Source organism: Triticum urartu, chromosome 5A (genome assembly GCF_056163025.1).
Source record: "Triticum urartu cultivar PI428250 chromosome 5A, HENAU_Tu73, whole genome shotgun sequence".
Classification (NCBI taxonomy): domain Eukaryota; kingdom Viridiplantae; phylum Streptophyta; class Magnoliopsida; order Poales; family Poaceae; genus Triticum; species Triticum urartu.
The window spans coordinates 337,094,566-337,118,123 of record NC_141877.1 but is presented as its reverse complement, the minus strand read 5'-3'; the positions used below and the strand labels follow the sequence as shown (position 1 = coordinate 337,118,123).

The 23,558-nt window shown below is 43.1% G+C and overlaps 3 protein-coding genes across 3 annotated transcripts; 2 read left to right on the top strand and 1 right to left on the bottom strand.

Annotated features, from left to right (window-relative positions):
- Positions 1-218: 218 nt before the first annotated feature.
- Positions 219-6,341, top strand: LIP1 (lipase 1). Its single transcript, XM_048673637.2, has 9 exons — positions 219-503; positions 1,662-1,772; positions 1,957-2,097; positions 2,570-2,680; positions 2,763-2,906; positions 2,987-3,027; positions 3,104-3,183; positions 4,569-4,664; positions 5,855-6,341. The coding sequence occupies exons 1-9, from the start codon at positions 315-317 to the stop codon at positions 6,184-6,186; spliced, it is 1,245 nt and encodes a 414-aa protein (XP_048529594.1). The 5' UTR covers positions 219-314; the 3' UTR covers positions 6,187-6,341.
- Positions 6,342-9,103: 2,762 nt separating this feature from the next.
- On the top strand, positions 9,104-16,215 carry LOC125508840 (Pseudouridine synthase family protein). Its single transcript, XM_048673634.2, has 10 exons — positions 9,104-9,493; positions 10,977-11,048; positions 11,925-12,065; positions 12,151-12,198; positions 12,290-12,367; positions 12,871-12,984; positions 13,087-13,179; positions 14,148-14,259; positions 15,328-15,374; positions 15,462-16,215. The coding sequence occupies exons 1-10, from the start codon at positions 9,155-9,157 to the stop codon at positions 15,822-15,824; spliced, it is 1,407 nt and encodes a 468-aa protein (XP_048529591.1). The 5' UTR covers positions 9,104-9,154; the 3' UTR covers positions 15,825-16,215.
- A 101-nt stretch (positions 16,216-16,316) lies between these two features.
- LOC125508841 (PRP38 family protein) lies at positions 16,317-21,339 on the bottom strand. The gene is made up of 6 exons (XM_048673636.2): positions 20,895-21,339; positions 20,666-20,787; positions 20,446-20,536; positions 19,857-19,986; positions 19,689-19,774; positions 16,317-16,994 (listed from the first exon to the last, which is right to left on the bottom strand). Exons 1-6 carry the CDS (start codon positions 21,182-21,184, stop codon positions 16,529-16,531), a joined length of 1,185 nt encoding a protein of 394 aa, XP_048529593.1. The 5' UTR covers positions 21,185-21,339; the 3' UTR covers positions 16,317-16,528.
- Positions 21,340-23,558: the final 2,219 nt, after the last annotated feature.

Sequence of the window (23,558 nt, the reverse complement as noted above, 5' to 3'; positions counted from 1 at the left end):
CAAAAAGTACTGGCACAACAAGTTACCTCGCCATGTACCATGCTCGTCTAATAACTCATGGACACGGCACAACATGCGTCTTCTTGTAAAGAAATTGATGTTTGAAAAAATGTCTTAATATTGTGGAAGGGAGGGAGTATATTTGATGATGAAACAGAAACCGTGCGGCTGCCGATCCTTTACGTACCCGTCGTCGGTCGCGCGCCCAAATAAAACATTTTGCAGTACTAGTATAATCTCGCTCGTGTGGCGTGTGTAACTGCCAACTGCCCTCGACCCGCCGCTTCTGCCTTCCCGACTCCCGACCGAAGGAGATGGCGGTCCCGGGAGGAGGTGCCGCCGCCGCGCTCGCCCTGACCCTCCTCCTCCTCCTCTGCTCCTGCGTTTCCGGCGCGGCCCACGCCTCCTCCGCCCTCCGCCACGCCGCGCCGCGCGGCGACGCCGGCGGCGGACTCTGCGGGCAGCTGCTCCTGCCGCTGGGCTACCCGTGTACCGAGCACACCGTACGTACGTTCCCTGCTGCTAGTATATGTAGTACAGTACTGCACATCTTCCTCTTCCCCCCATCCCTCCCCTCTCCGTTCCTCCACTGCTGATTAGTCTTGTGCTTTTCATGCCGATTTCGACCATTTCCCCCCAGCGAATGGAAGGGGGAGGTTTGTTTACTCGTTGACTTATCCGTTTGGAGTTGAGCCACGATTGTGTCTATCCGGATGGTAATCGAACAGCTAGCCTAGCAACCAAGGTAGATCGGGGGAGCCGAATTGTTCCGTGTCCATACGCAGGCTTGCGTGCATTCACACGGCAATGTCCTTCTGTTTTCTTGCCAGGTGAAAATGAAATGGCCGAGATACTATTTTGGTCCCAGTTGGGCTTGTGTAGAGCCACCAAAGTCTGTTTCTCACGTCCCGTTCCAAGAGAAGAAAATGCAATCGTCGCAGGGAAAAAATAAGCAATAAATGTAAGAGTGTGTCTCAAGTGAACTGGAGCAGCAATTACTTGTGTCATGGAGCTCCTTTACTCTCAGGCAAAGTAGTAGCCCGTATCCTTTGTTTCAACTCCAAGCAAAAGACAAACGTACTGGTTGACCGTGCTTACACTCCTCTTCTTCGATTCCTAGTTTCAGGGCACAACTCTACAATAGGCATTGTCACATCCATCTTGAGTAAACATTCTTCCATTAGAGCTGGCTTGTGATAAATGACTCCGACTTGTTAACACCATTTTATGGTGCAAATACCCGCTTGCAGGTTCATTTCTTTAGCACAGATGTCTTGCGATAATGTCACCAACTATTGTCAAATCATTGATTGCACAATCATCCTGGTATCACATGGTACATGGTGATGGCGCTTCTGCACACGGTGATGCCAGAGTGAAGGAAGAGGGATCTTGATTTTTGATTTAAAACACTATTAATATCCTACAGTGAGACCAAAACTAATGTGTCCTTACGTGTATTTATATCAATTAATCTTGAAGGTATTTTACCAAACGCCATGAACCTTTTCTAAAAACTTAGTGTCCTTCTTTTCCTTTCATTCCTGCTTTTAAAGCTCACCAAGTGAATTGTAGCAGAAAGCTCCCCCTGTTACTGACATGTAGAGTGGCCGCCACTCTTTCTTATATGGATCTTATTTATTATTTTCTTGGCCTTGCAGGTTGAAACAAACGATGGCTTTCTTTTATCTCTTCAGCATATTCCACATGGCAAAAATGGAATTGCAGACAATACTGGACCTCCAGTTTTTCTTCAACATGGTCTTTTTCAGGTTTTTTCTCATTACAGCCATTCTCACATAGCTTTTGATTGTATCATGTTACAGTTGCAGTTTGTTCCATATCTGGATGTTTCATTAGATAATGCAGTTCTTATCTTCAATTGCCACAATCACTGTCCAATCGCATCAACCTCTATTTTTAAAATGTTTTTTGCTTTATCTATATCCTTGACAGGGAGGAGATACATGGTTCATAAATTCTGCTGAACAGTCGCTTGGATATATCCTTGCTGATAATGGGTTCGATGTTTGGATTGGAAATGTTCGTGGAACACGTTGGAGTAAAGGCCATTCCACTTTCACTGTGCATGATAAGGTGAGTGTACTCTATAGAAAGTTACATTATGAAACACCACTTTCTGCAAACAAGGAATGAATTGGGTATGTACAGTAAGTCTTCTGATTTGACCATTCACCCAATTGCATAGTAGTAAAAATAAAGTGGAGTTGACCTTTATAGAACCTGGAAGTCACTCGAAATGAAGATTTTCATTATTAAAATTGTGGATGAAATTGCATAACATGTGCTTTAAGACACAAATACAGATCATAATGTGCTCCCTGACCTGTCCATGGTCCCTATGGTTTAGGCTCGCTTGACAGCGGTGAGCTTTTCCGAAGCTTTTTCTAGTTTTGGATATACAGTTGTAAGCACATTCTAGCCATGATAAATGCAATTAGTAAAATTCATGTATGTAACTAGATTCCATTGTGAGGGCAGCACAGCACAGCAACTACAAACTGGTTCTAGTCTTTGATTCTGACCAAATCCTGTGGGAGCTTTGCAGCTTTTCTGGGATTGGAGCTGGCAAGAGCTTGCTGAATATGATCTTCTGGCAATGTTAAGCTACGTTTATACAGTTAGGCAGTCCAAAATTTTGTATGTGGGGCATTCACAGGTAAGCTGTTTGGGGTTCGATTGAGAAATGTTTGTTGTGAATCCAAAAAATTGTGGTAATAAATATTTTCCTTTTCTTGTAGGGAACTATTATGGGTTTGGCTGCTTTTACATTGCCTGAAATCACAAAGATGATTAGCGCTGCTGCACTTCTTTGTCCAATTTCTTACCTTGATCATGTTAGTGCTAGTTTTGTTCTCAGAGCAGTTGGCATGCATCTTGACCAGGTGCTTTACTATCCTTTGAATAAATCCACCAAATAAATGCCAGTAACTTCCAAACTGACTTATGGTGAGCTTTGACATAGATGCTTCTTACCATGGGCTTCCATCAGCTGAACTTCCGGAGGTATGGCACTTCTTTCCCTAGCCTTCCTTTTTTTTTCTCTTTGGGTGTGATTGTAATTGTCCAACTCGATGAATAGCGATATGGGAGTTCAAATAGTAGATTCTATATGCGATGATGGACATGTGGACTGCAACGATTTGCTGTCTTCGATAACAGGTATTGTATTGTTTCTTTCGGAGTTTTTATAGATTTTTACTTGCTATAAAGAAAAGGTGAGATTGTCCTAAATTTGATATTGCTTGAGTTCTACTGTTCTGTTGTCCAAACACACATTTTATATGCACTAGAACATAACCATTGCCAAATAATCCAGATACTGAAACTGTGTATATTACTCCCTCCGTTCGGTATTACTTGTCGCAGAAATGGATGTATCTAGACGTATTTTAGTACTAGATACATCCATTTCCGAGACAAGTAATTCCGAACGGAGGGAGTATAAGTTACTGAGCTTGTAAGGCAGTTGTGCTCACAATTTTTATCTTGAGAAAATGTAATAGTCTTGTGTCTGATAACTCAATAGATAGAAAAAGTAACATGTTCAACGGGCCTTTGAATAGACCGAAACACCGACAACACGAACCACGCCTTAAGCGGTAAGCTCCGCCGGTGATGACACCTGTAGGCCAGTCACACCTGCCTTACCCTACAAACTTGCCTTTGTCTAGCAGCATAACGATGCCGGGTTTGTCACTGTTGAAGGCAGCAGCGTTCGCTGCTTCCAGATGATGATGGTGGATTATCACAGACAAATTCGGTGTCGTAATAATGCACCGTACATTATCACACAGACAGATTTGATGGCAATGGTGATGGATTGCAAGATTAGGTGTTTAAAAGGCATGTCAACAATGTTATGTTAATTTGTGGAGCCTAGACCAGTTCTTGTGCATGCCAGGTTATGCTTGAACTTTTATCAGGGGTCTGCTCTCATCCAATTAGAGCACTGGCATTCTCAGTTTCGAGTTTAATTTCAAGGGTGCAGTTAACTTTCTGTTTTGAGTTTCAGTAATTGTAGAATTCACAGTCCATGATACTTCTGATAGTGGCACACAAGTTTCACATCTCAAAGCAAAGTCAAACTGTTTGTTCTAAGCTAGTATCTTTCTTTATTAGAACTGAGATATAATTACCTATTTAATTATCTAGATGGATCACATCATCATGGATGTAGATGAATGAACTAACACAATTTAGCTGTGCTGGCTGCTTATGCTGTGGCATATTTGAGCCACCGCCAAGTTAACTTTCTGTATCGAGTTTCAGTAATAGTAGAATTCACATGCCATGCTACTTCTGATAGTGGCACACAAGTTTACATCCTGAAACAAAGTTGAACTGTCTGTTCTAAGTTAGTGTCTCTCCTTATTGGAAATGCACACGAATGGAATTACCTATTTAAGATCTAAATAGATCACATCATAAGGGATGTTGATGAATGAACTAACACATTTTAGCTGTGCTGACTGCTTATGCTGTGGTATATTTGAACTGCATTCTTAATTTCTTGTTGTTTTGATTTAATTCATTTACTTTTTCAGGGGAAAATTGTTGCTTCAATGGATCACGGATTGACCATTACTTGGAGTACGAACCTCATCCATCATCAACTAAAAACTTGCATCATCTTTTTCAGAGTATGTTTTCTCATGTCTAATTCTTAAGTTGTTTAGACAATATGTCTTGGAACATTATTTCCCCTTACTTTGTACTACCTCTGTACCAAAATATAGAGGGAGTAGTTTATAACTGAGAGTTGCAAACAGTGCCTAAATTGGCCTCCATTTCTTCAATCCTTTTGAATGTGCACGTGTACTTGCACTTGCATGCAAGCACTTTTGGTCTTTCTGATGGGCATTCATCTCCATAATCTTAAAAGTGTAGAATGCAGGCAAGTTAATTGATTTATAGCTGTAGGAATTTGAAAGGGTGGTTTCTAGAGTGGCATCACATAGAATTCCCTCCATGGACCATTATTGTCCCGGCATGTATCAGTAACTCAGGACTCGTCCCATCTGCCATCTCATAGCTGTGATGGTGGATGTATAACCTCCAAGACCATTGGATGATGTAGATTTGCACAACCAATGGTGAGGATTTCAATCGCTTCCCCAACTGTTCAGACATGGTCGAGTGGGTAGTAACTTAACACTTGATTAGCATGAGTTCATACCAGTTTGAGGAACGAAGTTGATTTGGATACTGTTAGGAGAATAGTTTATAGAGATCAGCTCAGCTCAGCTGAGAAGTTGATGGATTTAAAACTTTGATGACGAAAATATGGCATACTTCTACCATTCACTTCAGTCCACGGTAGAGAAAGGTTTTTATTTATTTATCTGGAAAAAACCCCACAAGAGTACCTGTTGCTATGAGCTCAAGCACAATTCCAAACTAAGTAATTGGTTATGCACCAGTAAAAGATTCCCAGTTATGGAACATAGCATCAAATAGCAACAAGCAAAATTCCAAATTGAGAAATTGGTTATGCACTACTAAAAGATTCCCAGTTATGGTACGTAGCATCAAAAGCTTTCAGTTCACTTGAATACCATCCAAGTTCGTTAGTATCAACCGAACTGCTATTTACTTTGTGCTTGGACCAGCATGAAAGTATCAAACAGTATGAATTAACTAAGGCAACTCTACAGAGTTTCATTCGTTGCAGTTGCTTTGCTGCTAAAATTAGGACTGTTTCGTTGTTGCTATTGATATTGCATTTAGGTCATTTCTCAAAGCATGAGTATTGCTTACAGAAATAGTTACTGGCTAGTTAAAACAATCTTTCTAGTCATCTTAAAGCAGGGATTTTATTTCGTCTATGCAGTGATCAGGAAAGGCACTTTCGCAAGGTACGACTATGGATTGTGGGGAAACCTAAGGCACTACGGCCAGCTGTCGCCCCCTCCATTTGACCTAAGCAGCATACCAGAATCACTGCCGATGTGGATGGGGTACGGAGGTCTTGATGCATTGGCTGATGTCACTGATGTCGCGCGTACCGTCAAAGAGCTGAGATCTACGCCAGAGCTGCTATACATTAGTGGCTATGGCCACATTGATTTCGTCATGAGCGTGAAGGCCAAAGATGATGTTTATGTCGACTTGATGAGGTTCCTCCGCCTTAGGGCAAATGGATCATTGCACAGTAGCTACTAGGACATGTCCTGCACGCTGGTGTGTGTAATACATATGTACAGTTCTTCTCTTTTCTGGATTTACGAGATTGACGGTACCACTATTTATGTATATTATGAGATTGTACATCTCAAGAAATAGTATGAAACTGTATATAAGCTTGCTGGGTTGTGCAATTGGTTCCTCTTGTGTATACTAGAGCTAATATAGTACTCCCTCCGTCTCAAAATAAATGACTCAACTTTATACTAGCTTTAGTATAAAGCATAGACACAGGAACTTATCCTACAAAATCACTTTAGTCCACTAAGTTGCAGAATGATATGGACTAGTCCATTAACTTGTCTGATCGCGTTGGAGAGGGTTGACTAGTGCTCGCATGTTGAGCACGTGACGTTTTGTGCGCCTCGACTAAGACAGGAAATTCTGCAAAAATCCTCCCTGAAGTTACTATAATCGCATAATTCCATCCTAAAATCATTGAAATGGTGTTATGATGTGTGCTTAGAGTTATAGTATGTTCCTAATATAAGTCTTTTTAGGGATTCTAATATGGACTAAATACGGAATAAAATAAATGATTCTGCACTCTAAAATATATCTACATACATTCGTATGTAGTCTATTGAAATCTCTAGAAAGGTGTATTTAGAAACGGAGGGACTACAAGACATTTGTGGTGACTTCGTCAATCTCAAGATTTGTCGGCTCAGTTTTTCACGTTCATATGGATGAATATATATGGGTGTATATGGGCATCTACATTTGTATTGTGTTGTAGAGTAGTCATTCAACAATTCTACAGTTTAAGCGGCCTAAATCGTTACTGAAAGGCACTATAAACCAATGTAATTGCTTTTTTCATAGAGAGGGTACAGCTCGAGAGTAAAATGCATCATAAGTCTCAAAAATATTGGAGGTGCGTCAGTTCAGTCTTACAACTTCAAAACTGCAGTTTTAGCCCCTAAAACTATTGAAGGTGTGTCAATTTAGTCCTGTAACTTCGAAACTACGGTTTTGAGTCCCACATGCGGCCATGCTCGTGCCCAAATAACAACCTGCACGACCAACTCTACGGCAGAGGTGTTGGGGTAATAAGGATGTTATAAGAGAGAGAGAGGGGGGTGGAATGGGGTCCTCTATCCCGATTGGCTTGAGGTCATCCGGCGGGCAGGCTGAGGGAGAGGGATTTCGTTCTCCATTCCGACTAGCTCATGGTCTCCCCGGCTACCGTACCAAACCTCTCAACGAGGCTACCCTGCAACTCATGGCCACACAGGTGATGGGCGTGCAGGTTGCAGCACACTCTGCGACCTGGAAGCGTATGGATAACTTTTGGGGAAGTAAACACATATAAATAGCTCATTTGAAAGGAAACAAAATGCAACGTAGATGTTGAACATGCAAGCTTAGGAACTGAGATGAACAAACATATACCGAAAAAGGGTTTCCCCCGCTCCGTATTCCAAAGCAACCAACACCGATACAAGGATCGCTGGGGCGAACAGCATATCAAGCCCAAAAGAAAAAGAAGAAGAAACAAATGCCAACAATGGCAGCTCGACAAAGCGCGGATGACCCGCTATCGCTACGCCCTACAGAAACAAACCACCACAGCCCAAGGCTCCGAACCGCCACGTACCAAGCAGCACCTCCAAGAAGGAAAGCGGCGCGGACGACGCTGTTGCCCGGACATGTCCTAGGTTTCCCCTGGCACGCGGAGGGAGGTGGGGGATGGATATCACCGACACCCTTCAGGAAGGAATGGTGGCACCCGTAGGTGTCACTGCATCGGAGCCGAAGAACCGGCAAAGATTTCTCCTGCACTCCAACCCCACCGCCTAACCGGACCGGAGCCGACTAGCCAGACCGCCGCCCACCACCATGTGCCATCGCAGTTGCGCCACCACTCACGCCGCCTCACTGCAAACACCAACACGAGGCCAAGAGGACCGGAGAGAAGCGCCCCGCGGAGGGAGAAGCAACACCGTAGCCGAACGGGAGGGAACCACCTCCACCGCCGTCGTGCAGGAGGCCAGAGCCTCCGACACCGTCGCGGTAGCCGTCGGACGCGGCAGCAGGGCATGCCAGGCCACCCCTGGCCCGGCTAGGCCCGAAACGGGCCCGCTAAGCCCCGCTGGCCACGCTGCAGCAAGCCGGTGATGGCGCCGCTAGCACCCAGCCGCTCATCGCCTCTCCCATGCCTCCCAGAAGCCACGAAACAGACCCACCCCGCCGCCGGCCTGCCTAGGCCCGGATGGCCCCGAAGGGCCCGGATCTGGGCCGAGCGGGCGCCGCCGCGTCGATCCGCCGCCCAGTAGCCCGCCCCCGCTCGTGTTAGGAACCCCCGCCGCCGCGCAGGACCGCCGCCCGGAATCGCCCCTTCCCGCGCCGGAGGATACCCGAGAGGGGAAAAGCCAGGGGGCCGCCGCCACCAGCATCGCCCGGGCCAGGCCCGCGGCAGGCGCCAGCGACGGCGGCAGGGAGGAAGGGGGGAGACGCGCGGAAGAGGAGGTTGGGCGCGGCCGGTCGCTCGCGGGGGCGACGCGGTCGCGGTCGGGAGGGAGAGGAGCGGGCTTTCTCGGGCTTCCCGTATTTCAATCTTTGCTTTAGGACCCCAAACTGCAGTTTTGAAGTTATATGACTAAACTGAAACCTTCAATAGTTTTAGGACCAAAAACTACAGTTTCAAAGTTATAAGACTAAAAATATACGGATAAAAGTTATAGGACTAAATTGACACACCTCGGTTTTAGGACTTATGATGCATTTTAGTCTTATTATTTTACATTCATTATATCTCAAAAATCAGGGAGCAATTCAATCATTATGTCTTACGTGCTGTTAAAATATAAACATTTCACGCAAATATTGTTTTGTTTTTGGCGGGAAGTAACATTTGGAGGCTCGTTTGATGAGTACAAATGGATCCGACGGCTAGGAATACCCAGAGAAAAGGCACCAAGTCTTTCTCGGCTCGACAACGAGAATGGCGGCGCTCCTCTTACTCCGAAGGCTGGCGGCCGGCGGCGCGGTGGCAAGGCTGCAGCAACCATACGCCGGCCTAGCCACCGCAGCAGCGAGGCAGGAAGCTCTAGACTCTACCAGCGAGGAGAGCGGCCGGCCGGACAAGGGGAACAAGAACCGCTGGATGGAGCTCCCCCCGTTCACGCCGGTCGATGCCGCCGCCGCTGCGAGAGCCATTTTTCGAGGGCAGGGAGGAGATGAGATAGAAGGGAGCTCCAACTCCACCGCCATCAGATGGGTCCGGCGATGCTGCCCCCACCTGCCCGCCTCGCTGGTGCAGAAGCTCTTCCGCCTCCGCAAGGTGCGCACCACATGCTCGACCAAATGCGCCAGTGAACTGCTTCCTCTTATGGAAAAAAGGAGTTTGTTGCCTAATCTTTACACGATCATCTAATTGCTCGCTCCTATTGTGTGGTCGCTGAGTTGAATTCCTGCACTTGCATGCACAAAAGACCTTATTTATCCAGAACCTCAGGCTACTGAAGGAAACACAATCGTTGGAGTTGTTCTCAATAGAATACCCTACTTACAGTACCTCAAAATCCAGTTCTCTGATCGGAGCTGAGATGGCTCGTTTTAGGCAGCAGTGCAGGCTTAGTTTCTCTAGCCTGTTGGCTGGAAGGATGGCTCCTGCTGTCCAGCAATTATGTGGCGTGCTATGTCTTCTTTGCATTTTTTTTTTGTTCTATATATTGTTGCACTTCCAAACAAAGCAAGTGGTGGAGGTTTCACTTGGTAGTTCATGAATAGATTGGTATCTGATCAACAGATATTTTTAGTTTTTCCTACTGGGTGTAAGTTTGGCCCTTGTGTGCATGCACTTGCACTCATAAACTACCAGATGATAAATGATATAGTTATCAACTTATCATCTCAGCATTCTTGAAATAATACACTGCACACTGTATGATTCACATATTTGCTTGGAAGTATGTTTCCTCTTTTAATTCAAAATGGCATGCTTCTTTTTATTAAACTGAGAGATTTGTTAAGCTCCATACCCTAGCCAACACAACCAAAAAGTCCGAGCTGATGGAAAGGGTTAGGCAATTCACACCACCAAGGTATAGCTCAAGAGGCCTATACATGGACACAAAGGGGGCCACAGCAATTTTTTTGGATACATTGCGAAAGCCAGGGCTTGAATTCAAGACCTTTGGCCCTGATACCATGTTAAGCTTCATGCACTAGCCAACACAACCAAAAGTCTGAACTTATGGAAAGGGCTAGGCCATCCACATATACACTTCAACAAGATTCATATACCAACATTTGGAAAAACGTCATCAGGCCATCAACATTTGAAGGCTGGTTAGAATTGTTACTAGAATTATTTAAATATAATTGCAGCAAGAATTACTTAAAAATATAAACAATTGCTCATGCACAAATTTGCCAAAGAGCAAAGCGTTCCCGTTTTGTTACCACTTACCACCAATATATACTTGAGGTGGTGGAAAACTGTGCAGACAGAGTTTTTTTGTGAACTGAGTATTCATGCAAGAACATGAGGCGTTCTTGCTGGATACTGTTTGTAGGTCTGAGGTACTCAAGTTTTTTTTTTGTTTTTTTTTTAATCTTGGTTAAGAACAATCTAGAGCAGGCTTCTGTTTGAAAATGCATGTTAAAACTGCAGTAGATTAGAAATCTACTATGTTTTTTATTTTAAATACCGTAAACTGTATGCTTTCTTAACGACTACTGTGATATTAGTTATTTTTCTCCATGAGCGATAAAATAGAAAGAATATTAAGAAGATCTTAATTGTGTTTGGTGACTGACAGGTTAAGAAGAATGCTGTGACTGCTGAGACATCTTCCACAGATGCTAGTGCTAAGCAATTCCGGTTGAGAAGGGTAACGAATACAATGTGTGAATTAGATATACCTAGCAGTCTAAATTAGAAATATTTGTGTTGTATCATTTGTAGCTCATTATACTTAGTACTTTTCTGGTTTGCAGACACATACACACTCATCAGTCAAATACATGAATAATGGTATTAACTGAATTTGTCGAGTGAGATAATAAATTTGAACATCACCTATTTTTACGTAATACTTAACTGAGAAACCTGGTAACTTGTTACCATTGTTTCTAAAATGCAATATAACCACTCCAGTCGACATGACCAGATAATGACACATATAACAGCAATACCAGCCCAAGGGATAGTGTAAAACACTAAAACCCAATGTATCAGTCATTCGCATTCATACTTCTGTCATTACTGGAAGTCATTACTGGAACCAGACATATAATGTTCATACTCTTTGCTGTATGGTCGCTCGGGTAAATATGAAAGAATTCGTTGAGCCTCGATTTTCCCTTTTTCGCCTGCCTTCTCCATATGATGTTGTGTTTCCAGTATTTTTTTAAGGGTGTTTCCAGTATTTCTTCATCCATCATATCACATTGTCCCATACTACATGGCCTGATTCTTCCTTGACATATGCTCTGTGTTTTGGTTTTGTTACTGCATAAAACATACTCCCTCTGTACCACAATACTTGTCGCTGGGGGATACTTGTCGCTGGGGGAAATCAGTACAAGTTCCCCCAGCGACAAGTATTGTGGTACAGAGGGAGTATGTGGTACCACTATAGGATGTGGGATGAGATTATATAGCACTGTAAATCTTAGTTGGTACCATGCCTGATGAGATAAGAGAGCATGTATTTTTACTGGTCCTGAGTGCTCTGGCAGTATGTGACTTTGTTTCATTGTTGAAGGTTTCGGCGAAAGATCACCTAGTACCTGGCGATACCCTCTTTCTACCTGTTAATATTCAAGAATCTCCTGTTGCTGAGAAGGCCAGGAAATTTGATAACAGGAATGAGATTGATTTTTTACGTAGCCTTGAGATTTACAAGGTCTTGATTTATTCTTGTATTTAAAAGATTATTTTAATTGATTTGGGTGGTAAATAATGTTTGCTGGTGTTTGGAATTCTTTCAGGATAAAGCCATCATTGTGGTCAACAAACCCCCTGGAATGCCGGTTCAAGTAGGTGAATTTATGCAGGCTTAATTTTTGCCTGATTTCTCATAAGATTTTACAGTGCATAATAAAGGTTTTCTTGTTTCTCTATTTGGAGGGTGGTGTTGGCATAAAAAACAGTATAGATGTGCTTGCCCCGATGTTCGAAGAAAATTCTTCTGATGCACCTCGCCTGGTGAGTTCGGTACAGTTCAGTTGTTTCTCACTTGTAGCAAAGGCTGTAAGCATGGAAGTTTTGCCTGTTGTATCTCCTTCGTTTGGGAAAAAAAGTACTTCCTGAGGGAATATAGAATCGCCTGTCATTGATGTGAGCGTAATAATTAGGATAAAGGCATACCCTAAGCATTCTGAGAAGATAATGATTAGGGTAGTGTTGTGCTACTAAACTTTTTTTTGAGAGGAGCACAAGATTGAATTTGTATTTGTCAAGGTAGACCTATCTCAATTCAGTGAACATTGTATTCTGATTCAAACTAAAACTTGTAAGTCTCTGTTGGTAATTCATGTTTACATTCATGTAAATTAAGACTGTACTATATACTTTCGATAAGTAATATATTCTGTATAATTATTCAAGATCTCTTTCCATTTGTAGTATTGCTATATTTGGATAAACAACTTGTTTGTGTTGATATACGTAGAGTTGCATGTTTGCTGATGCCCTCATTTGCTTTTCAGGTCCACAGACTTGATAGGGATTGTAGCGGCGTCCTTGTTCTGGGTAGGACTCAACTTAGTGCTTCCATTTTGCATGCTATCTTTCGTGAGAAAACTGCTGATGCTTTAGCTGATGTAAGTAGTTCAGTGTAACTTCTACTGTGTTTTTCAATGCTCCTATTGAATTCCGCACCATATTATATACTTATCTTGATACTCATATATTTTATGTTGAAGGGTACTCAACAAGTATTGCAACGAAAATATGTTGCACTTGTTATGGGAACACCTAGACATCCCAAGGGTTTACTTTCGGCTCCACTTGCGAAGGTTTGTAGAATATGCGTTGTTCCTTTGCTGTTTCTATTTAGCAAAAATATTCTTTATAGTTTTGAAACGTGCAACTTCACTGACAAGAGATGTAGCCAGAAATAAACAATGAGTTCAAGTCAGATACAATAGATATTTACTTAACAAGAAGACACATCCTCTTTTTCCTCCATAAGTTAAGATATAAATTTGTTTTACTTTAAAATAATAGAAAACTAATTGAGTGTAGACAGGTGATTCAATTATAGAATTTCACATTTGGTATTTACCGAATTGTGTACTGTAGGTGGGAGATTGCGACCTTAGTAAATGACAGGAGTATGGGGCAATTTCCTCTATCCGCAAGTTGGATATTCCTCAGTCACATGTCATTTTATCCATCTCATGCTCAGAACTCTTTGTTCTTTCTTACGTCGTTTGTTCATCCAATACCTTGATCATTATTGTGATTTGTATCCCTTCGTTTATTTGTATGAAGTGTGGTTTAGCTTCGCGTGACTGTGATGACCATTAGTTTCGTGTATGATATATTGTTGGATTGTTTAATAACTGCAAAATCGTGACTACCTGAGAAGTACTTCAAGAGAACGTGCATCTAACATGGTGGTAAGACCTCCAGGTGTGGGGCTGCCAACCAGGCCGGTTCTCACAAAAAAGGCCCCTCGCTTAGTTTGTTCCCTATGCGTGTCAGATCACCAATTGCGCCACCATAGTGGGTGGAGCCAGTGTTCAGGACCTTTCCTCGACCTAAAAGGCAATGCCTTCAGGTTTCATTCCCAGAGCGTCGAGTGTTTTTTTAGAAGTACTTTGAAATACAAATCTGATGGTACAAGTTTTGTACAATGAAACCTATACATTGCTGGGGACATTGTTGGTCAAAATTAAAAGGTTATAATCTTAAAAGGCATTGGTGCCACGATAGAAATCAGCGGATGTCGTATTATTTTATGGAGGTCTGCTTTTTGCAGGTTTTATTACAAGATGGCAAGTCTGAGCGTCTGACAGTTAGAGCTGGTCCAAATACTACGTCTGTTCAGGATGCTTTGACAGAATACAGAGTGATTGAATCTTGCCCCCGAGGTAGGCGAACAATAATCTTGTCTGTTGAAAAACAAACATTAGTTTCTTTTACAAAGTAAATTACTGGTAGCAGTTTTATGTCAAGATCTCAAGTTCTTCTGAACATATGATATGATAATTCAGTACCATAACGGAATCAGTATGACCAGTAGTGTAAGAATGCCAAACACTACAAGTCACGTGCAGACTTATGATAGTGATGAGAAACAGACTTACCCCGATTTAGTTTCAACATGACACACTTTTATATGAGTACGTTACCTTTTACCAGTAGATAATGATAAATTACATTAGAACTTATGCAGTTATGCATGACATCAATTTGCAGTTCCGCTGCATCACAATATACTGTATAAAATGGTAACAGCATTATGTTACTCCAGTTAAAAGGCACCCCCCCCCTCCCCCCTCCCAAAATATAAGGTGCGCTTAGCTTTTGATGGTCTTAAGTCTATGATTTTGACTCGATTTTTGTTTACAGTATTGTTTATGAAATTAGTATGAAGACATAGGGCATAAAATTATTTTGCAGGATAAATACAACAAATACCATTCATATATGTCCAATATGTATACTTTGTTATATAGCACTCCCTACGTTCACAAACATAAGTTGTTTTGGATATTTCAATATGGAATACATACGGATTGAAATGAGTGAACAAGCACACTAAAACGTGTCTATATAAATCCGATTCACAAAAAAGTTGGAACATCTTATATTTGTGAAGGGAGGGAGTAGTAGTCAAAGTTGTGCTTCAAAGACCGTGAGAAGTCAAGTGCGCCTTACATTTTGGGAAGGATGTGCATCAAACAAGTGTGAAATGTTATGTGGAGAAAAAAATCAGTTAGTGAAAACCAGAGCATAGGCAGCAAGGTAAAATGGGTTAAAAGTAAAATATTCATATGGCAACATTGCTCTGTATGTTTTTCTAGCATTACAGTGTGATCTTTAGATTGCCCTGAGTGATGAGTATACAAACCAAGAAAAAGAATGCCAATATGACATGGAGTGTTAAGTATTAACCATCATCATTCTATATCATTGGGGTTTGCTAATGATTGTAGGGTTCACTTGGTTGGAACTATTTCCTCTTACTGGAAGAAAGCATCAGGTAATTTCAATCCCTGAACAAAGATCTTACAAAGTATCAGAATCACTCACCACTAGAAAACCTGATTTCTCCTGAAAACCCGCCCAGCTCCGAGTCCACTGTGCAGAGGTTCTCGGAACGCCGATCGTAGGGGACTACAAGTACGGGCGGCAAGCGCACCAGGACTGGACGCCTCTTCCCGTGCCGCAAACCGTCGACGAGGAACTGCTCAGGAAGCAGAGGCTTCCCTTTGGCCTTGTCCTGGGCGGCGGGAGCGTCGCGGAGGAGCAGCCTCAGTTGCATCTGCACTGCAAGCAGATGATGCTCCCTGATATCTCAACTGCCTTCCAAGGGTTGCAGTCTGAAGACGCCGAGCGTGACTTCTCGGGTCTCGAGAAGCTCAGCTTCGTTGCTCCATTGCCGCTGCACATGCGGCTGAGCTGGGAGGTTTTGAAGTCCGTTGACAAGTAATCGAAGAGTGGCGTCTGAGTCTGTCCGTTCTCTACGCCGACCTACTGTGATACAGATGCTGTGTTGCTCAAGACTACAGCCACAGAAGTTGACCAAAAGATCTCATTTTAGTACTATAGCACAGTGACAGCGGTTCCTTTTTTCTTTTTGTTAGGGAATTCACTATCCACCACATTTTCATTTTCTGTTTGGAGCCTTAACGCTCAAGGGATGTACTTTAATGGTTACATTGTTTTCAATCGGCAACATCGTTTATAGTAGATCACTAGTGATCTATAAACGATCTTATATGTATCTAACATCTTGTCAGCTAAGTATGAAGCAATCACTGAGCATGAAATTGTATGACACAGTTGACCAATATCATGGTCAAAATGCAGCTTATTGCACATCTCATCTTGGCACGATTATTGCACAGGATGCAGCTTATTCACTAAAATATGACAAATTATTGAACAGAAATATCTAGTCGATTTTGTCAACACAATACAGTTGAAATCAAATGCTTTCCTTCATCAGCCTTCACTGTGTCTCAAGAAAAATGCAAAAAAGACCGTGGAAGGTAGAGCCAGAAAAGCAGGCCAAACCGCCAAAGTTACATTACAGGGTATTTTGACAAGCTTGCAGTGTTAAAAGAAAAATGCTAGCTAATCCTTTGTTGGTTTTAAGCTTGGAGCTTCAAAATACATTACAGCAATGTGCCACTACTTCAGTGGTCCCAACCCTATCGATGCACGCAGCTTGTTCATCTCTATAATCTCTGGATCATTAGGATCTGGACCGTTCCCGCTGCCCTTCTTCTCTTTCTTTTCCTTTCTCTTCTTATTAGGCTCCTCCCTCGGACCATCCTCGGCACGCCCTCGAGGAGGACTGGCACTACCACGGCCACGCCTCTTACGGAGCTCTCCCACTTCACGGTCTCTTTCACGCCGATCCCGGCTCCTGCTCCTTGAGCGACTCCTGTGCCTGCCACGGTCTCTGTCCCGGCGTTCCCTTTCCCTGCCATCCCGGTCTCGATCTCGGTTGTAATCGTCATCTCGGATGCGGTGACGGTCTCGTTCCCTATCCCTCTCTCTATCTCTTTCACGGCCTCTATCTCTGTCTCGATCTCTTTCCCGGCCTCTTCCATAGTCCCTGTCATGATCCCGATCTCTGTCATGATCTCGGTCCCTGGAAAAACAAAGATCAAAAGGCACAGGCAGTCATTATGTAGAGACCAAATCAACACACTGATAGCTAGTGCATGTATCACAGAGAAACATCACACCAAGTTTTCATAAGTATGTCAGTAACCTCAAACCACAGAATGAACATGCTGAGAAACTACAGATCATTTAGTCACATGTCAGCACCTCAAAACCATAGACAAAACATGCCGAGAAACAAGGGATCAATAGTTATTCAGCAATTGCCCCCATTCCCCATACCTATGAAAAACCTCTGGCCAAATAATCAAATCCATTTACATGACAATTAAATGGACCTGGTGCCTTCAGAAAGATATGTCTACAAAGCAGGTACTTTTTTAAGATCTTATCACATTTGAACATCTATCAGGCTTCCATTCCTAAAACAAATCTGTCCAACCCTGATAAAATATTTTGACTCACATAATTACTTTTACGCAAGCACCTACAGTACTCTCCACCATATGAGTTTATTTTCTCAAACAACAAGTCTACAAAATTACAGGCTATAAAATGGGCAAAAGTTCACACAGATGCTTAAGGGGAAACCATAACAATAACTGTAGTTTACTGAACTTAGAAAGTAGCTCAATGTTAAGAACATCGTACACTTGTGCACAGCTAATGAACATGACCAGCTATCAAAAAAATCATTACAGTTCTTTATGACATAATCCAAAGTTAAACCCTTAGGCAGTATCTCAATACATCCTTAAAAAGTGAGTTTCCAAAAATGACCGAATCCTTTTCTTCATTTGGTTATGAACAAACAAATCTCAAACTGATCTTATCTAGGCAGAGCATCAAGCTTAGCTATGCAATTATATCAGGTTCTATACATTTATACATGAAAGAAAGGCTTCTTAACATGGACTAAACAAGAGCAACAAAACCGATAAGCAAAATGTTCAAATTTGAACCACTGTGGATAAGAACTATCTGTTTGGTCCATCATACTTCTCACTGCACACTATCAGTGCAAAGAAACCTGGCAGAGCCATGATTATTCACTATAGGAAGCAGCTTGCCTACCATGGCTCTTGACATTAACATGCCATGGCAGTAACTCTAGTATGCAAAATAATGCAACTGCAATGCTACAGCATCAGCTTCCAGTATGATCTCCAGGATTAAACAACTACTCCCTCCGTCCCATAATGTAAGACGTTTTTTCACTCTAGTGTAGTGTCAAAAAACATCTTACATTATGGGACAGAGGGAGTATAATAAAAGCTCCTGCGCTGCTCTTTGGCCTTCTTAGCATTTTTACATTGCATACTTTCCAATGATTTGCAATTTCTGCTCTCAGATTATTTGCATTTTGGATATAATCTAGTTGCCAAAACCAAGATAGCAAAATGCTTATGGCTTCTAATTTAGTATATATTTTCCAAATTGATGTGGCTTCGCATGACATCACTAATACGTATGATGTATCAACATGAAAAAAAAATGAGATTACTTCTATGCCCTTAACCAGTAAGAAGAAATAGAACATCGGTGACTTGAACTCTCAAAGAGCGTGTAAATCAACATCATACTCAAAACTTGCCGGAAATGAATATAAGCTCCTTTGGCTCTTATCTGATTTTTACTTTCATGCAAGAGCAATATGCATGCTAGGCACATTAAGCTTTGGGGAAAACACTTACAATAACTCGTTGGCAAACCCATCTGGCACCGCTACAAAATTCTATGAGGCTCTATACATTTTAGACACGATTAAAACAGGCTTCTTACATGTTTTTATAAAAGCAGATACAAAAACAAGCAAGAGCTCTTCATTTCAAAAACTCAAAAGGTTGTAAGCGGCAGAAAAATGGAGGATGTGATGAAACTGATATGATAAAGTTTAACATAAATCCGAATAAGATAGCAAATTTCAATAAGCGAAAATTTCAAATTTGGACCAGTTTGTGATTTTAAATCTGTTTGGCACATCATACTTCTCAACTGCACACTATCAGTGCAGAGAAACCTGGCAGGGCCACAAACATTCACTGTAGGAAGCAGCTCATCAACCAATGGCTCTTGACATTAACATGCCATGGCAGTAAGTACTAAGTGTGCAAATATGCAATGCAACGCTGCAATGATACAGCAACAGCTTCCAGTACAATCTCTATAACTAAAAGAAATACAATATCAAAAGAAAATAAAGAGAAAGTCACTGTTTCAGTCTTGTGCAGTGATACAAGACAAGTGAACCTGCTCGTGCATGGCTGCCCCAGAAGCTCTTACTCTGCTTGTTGGTCTTGTGTTATTGAGTCACGTCCATGTATGAAAAGGATAGCTTACACGGATGTGGTAATTTTCCTATATATATTCTACAGTTAACAAAACCAAGATAGCAAAATGCTTAGGGCTTCTAAGTATATATTTTCTAAGTTAATATGTCTTAAGCATGACGTCACCAACATTTATCAATGTAAAATCAGTGAAACATAGGTTACTTCTGGACCCTTAACCAATAAGAAAACAGAACATCCCTTGGCCTGAACTCCCAAAGCACACAGTAAACAGAGTACTAAAAACTTGGCATCCGATGAATATTAACCAATCAGCTCACACCTGATTCTTCCTTAAGCACGAGAGCAGTACAGATGCATTTCAAGAAACAATAGATAAGTCGTTGACAAACCATCTACGTAACAAGCAATTCATATATAGCAGATACCTGTGATGCCTTTCGTGTTTCCTGTCTCTGTCCCTCTCCCTTTCCCTATCCCGTTCTTTGGTGGGGCTCCTTCCACGAAGATGGTCCTGTTAACACATTAAAACAAGTCAACACCTCTGGTCAACAAATTAGGCGAATTGATTTAGATCATTTAGCAAGTATGCTCACCTTTTCACGAGTGTTAGGCTCGTCTACGTCCATAGGCTGTCCATCCTCCTTATCTTCCTCCTCTTCATCAAAATCGTCTTCAAGTGCACTTCTTCTAGGTTCTAGAGTTCCAGAAGCTTCAAGGATCCATCTGTTGAAAATATTCATAAAAATGAATTTGTGAAGCATCTGGAGCACATCAAGAGGCAAACCTGTATTTAAGATTACTGACTAGCGGTCAAAAGAAAATATCTCTAAACCAAAAACATATTACTGAAACACACATGACAACTGCTCCCTCTGTTCCAAAATAGATGACTCAACTTTGTACTAACTTTAGTACAAAGTTAGTACAAAGTTGAGTCATCTATTTTGGAACGGAGGGAGTATGCGTTTAACAGAGAGGGAACAATCAACAACTCCAATCTTTAACACAGAGAGAACAGTGAACAGCTTCAATCTCAAAAGGGTTAACTATCTTTTTAAGATGTCGCTAGTCTCAAAACATCAGCGAGAAATTGAGCAGTAGCAGATGGCAGGGTAGATGCAGATGTCGCAAACAAGATAAATTTCAACTGCACGGCAGAGTTTGGGACAGAGAAAATCAAACCTTTTCTGAATGCGGGGGAGGGCAGTGTCGCAGCTATAGTCCTTGGTCAGGAGCTCGTCAATGAATTCGTCAACGTGTGTCAGCGTGAATTCTGAAACGAATACAGATGATCAATGAGTAAAATAACCGCATACCCCCAAATCTGACATCTCATACACCTAGCTAGCTACCAGCATAAGTAACAATGTGATATCAAAAGAAGTAAATTTGGAGTGCATACTTCCATCGCTGAGCTTTTGCCTAATCTTGCGGTAGTCGTTGTAAAGCGGCTCGAGGTACTGGTAAACGTCGGCGACGGTGCCAGTGAGGCGCAGGTAGAAGGCCCCAAGAACCCGGACATACCTAGAGCAGAAACAACAAGATAAGGGCATCGGTTTTTCAATTCAATGCCTACCAGAAGCAGTAGAGGTAGAGGACGGAATCGACGAATAAGTTAAAGAGGGAATTACTTGTAGTCCTCGTTCTTGATGAACTCGACGACGATTTCCTTGTCGGGCTGGATCTGGAGCATCTTGAGGGCGAGGCAGAGGAAGGGGGTCGGCCTGCGGTTGCCGCCGTGGGTGCCGCCGGTGTGGTCGAGCTCCATGGCCTTGTCGACCAGGGTCTCCGCCGTGAGGCCGAAGCACTGCTCCTTCCAGTAGTTGCTCTGGTAGATCTTGGCCCGCACGATCTTCTCCACCAGGTTCTGAGGGTTGGTGCCGTGGATGCTCCGGGCCAGGGGGTCCGTGCGGTTCGCCATCGTCGCCGGCTCTCAGGCGCGGGCGCCGAGGGCGGCCGAGGCGGCGGCTACGCCGCTCCGCTGGTGGGGGCGGGATTAGGATTGGGACTGGGACGGGGACTGGAATTGGGGTTTGCGGGCAAAACCCTAGACTATAGTAGACAGCCAGCCCCGCGGGAGCTTTTGAACCGACCTTGGCACCGGCACCAAAATACTCCCTCTGTAAACAAAGAACAAAGTGATCTAAACGCTCTATTTGTTTACGGAGGAAGTACAATGCAGTTTATTTTTCTTTTCCTTCTACTCCCTCCGTTCCGAATTACTTGTCTTGGATTTACTAGATAAATCCAAGACAAGTAATTCGGAACGGAGGGAGTATTACACTTTCAAATAACATGATTTTACACTCTTTTCTCTTCTTGTTAAAAAGACAAATCTTTGCATTAATGAAACATCAGCATTATAAGAAAAATGTACTAAAGGAATAATAAGATACAATCCAATTCTGGGAGAATCCTCCGGCCACTCCGTCCCACACATGCTCAACGATGTTGTCACGCCAGAGTTCCGCATTGTCAATGAAACAAGAAAGTAGTATCCACACACACAACCGGGAAGTGTCGGTGACATTGATCCCAAAGGATCCACGGACTGGATGAGTAGAAGATGGTGGCTCGGTCACATATAGACGTCCGCTCGAGTCGACGAGATAACCAAATCTACGGCATTGATACCGAAGCACCATCGACTAGACTACGACACACAAACTCTCGCTGCTTCCAAAACATGTCCACCTGATCTCGTCTCTGTAACGGGCAGCGCACTGACCATCGAAGCAGAAGAAGACGTTATTTAGCACCACCCCCACTACTAACGGAAGTGAAGTGACGAGCGGAGAAGACCTACCTCTTTGCATGATCTCATTTGTTGGATCTGATAAGCACGCATCAGCAAGCCAAAGAAAATGTCGGGGGAACCATTTGTTTGTCGGTGATGAGTCAAAGTACTTATCGGCATGCATCCCTTTGACACCCAAGTGGGCCCACAAAGCTCAAGAAAACCAACCTACCCTAGGAGGATTGCCATCGCCTCATGAGGAGACTTGCCACCATACAATGCCAATGGAACTAGGAAACACTCACGGATAGGAAAAAGAAGTCAAACGTGTTGTATATCAACACCCGGGTCGACTCCTATCCCTGCATGCCTCCAATGCACCAACATTGGAGGTCTTCCATAACATGTGTTATATAAGGGGTACCAGGGGCACCGTAGAACGGTACCTCTTCGTCGCCATAATTTAGTCTATACCACATAGAATGATTTTGGTGCTTCTCGGTGTCAAAACCGGCGGATCTCGGGTAGGGGGTCCCGAGCTGTGGATCTTGGATCAATGGGGAACATGGGACGAAGGACATGATTTTTACCCAGGTTCATGCCCTCTCTAAGAGGTAAAACTCTACGTCCTGCTTGATTATATTGAAGTGTATAGGATGATTACAGAGTCGATCTACCACGAGATCAGATGAACTAAACCCTAGGCTAGTAGGATGATGGTTGTTGTTCTAACCTCTACGGACTAAACCCTTCGGTTTATATAGACACAAGGGGTACTAGGGTTACACATGGTCGATTACAACAAGGGAAATAACATGTCGAATCTCCTATCCTGACTTGGAGGACACACCAAAATCTCCTGTCCGAATACGACACTGCCTCGTAGTCCGGTCTTCCAGCAATTGTAGTGCGGCCCACCTGTCCGGCCCATGAAAGATGAGGCAGCGACCCGAGGACCCCCTAGTCCAGGTCTCCTTCAGTAGCCCCCGAACTAGCATCCAATGCCGGGGTTCGTAATTGTCGGCCACCCTGTGTGCCCCAAAGTCTTTGGCTTGCGAGGCGAGTTCTTCACCCCTTCCTTGTTCGGTTGTTTTAACAGTTCGGCCGCCGATGACCTCCTAATCCGTCAAGTCATTGTAGGACCCTTAGTATTAATTTTTATCAAGGGTTAAAGACAACCCTCGACTTCCGTTCGCTCATCAGGAGGCAGACAGTCCAACGCTCTTTTACAGAAACGCCCCTGGGACCAGAAAGCGTCCCCATATAACAGGTCAGGAGCGCGACGGGTGGTTAATCCATCCAAAGCAAGAGGCCAAAGATCGAACCAAAGAAATTTTGGGTCAAATGGTCAGCGCCCTCATGGCCCTCTCCCGGGCGACTGGGCTAGCTACTCGGTTCCACGCCTCCAGTTAAGCAATCTCCAAACGCAAGGATATCTTCCTGTTACAGATCTCGTATTTGTCCGCGCCGGATTAACTTCCGTGAACGATGAGGCCTTGATACATCTCCAACGTATCTATAATTTTTTATTATTTCATACTGTTATATTATCAATCTT

Bases quoted from the DNA above. Each gene is read 5' to 3' on its own strand.
- LIP1 (XM_048673637.2), top strand. From the start codon at position 315: ATGGCGGTCCCGGGAGGAGGTGCCGCCGCCGCGCTCGCCCTGACCCTC. The intron at 1,773-1,956 runs GTTTTTTCTCAT...TATCCTTGACAG, and splicing joins TTCAACATGGTCTTTTTCAG to GGAGGAGATACATGGTTCAT. The intron at 2,681-2,762 runs GTAAGCTGTTTG...CTTTTCTTGTAG, and splicing joins TGTATGTGGGGCATTCACAG to GGAACTATTATGGGTTTGGC.
- LOC125508841 (XM_048673636.2), bottom strand. From the start codon at position 21,184: ATGGCGAACCGCACGGACCCCCTGGCCCGGAGCATCCACGGCACCAAC. The intron at 20,788-20,894 runs GTAATTCCCTCT...TTTCTGCTCTAG, and splicing joins ATCAAGAACGAGGACTACAA to GTATGTCCGGGTTCTTGGGG. The intron at 20,537-20,665 runs GTATGCACTCCA...TATTCGTTTCAG, and splicing joins GCAAAAGCTCAGCGATGGAA to AATTCACGCTGACACACGTT.
- LOC125508840 (XM_048673634.2), top strand. From the start codon at position 9,155: ATGGCGGCGCTCCTCTTACTCCGAAGGCTGGCGGCCGGCGGCGCGGTG. The intron at 9,494-10,976 runs GTGCGCACCACA...GGTGACTGACAG, and splicing joins AGCTCTTCCGCCTCCGCAAG to GTTAAGAAGAATGCTGTGAC. The intron at 12,368-12,870 runs GTGAGTTCGGTA...TTTGCTTTTCAG, and splicing joins CTTCTGATGCACCTCGCCTG to GTCCACAGACTTGATAGGGA.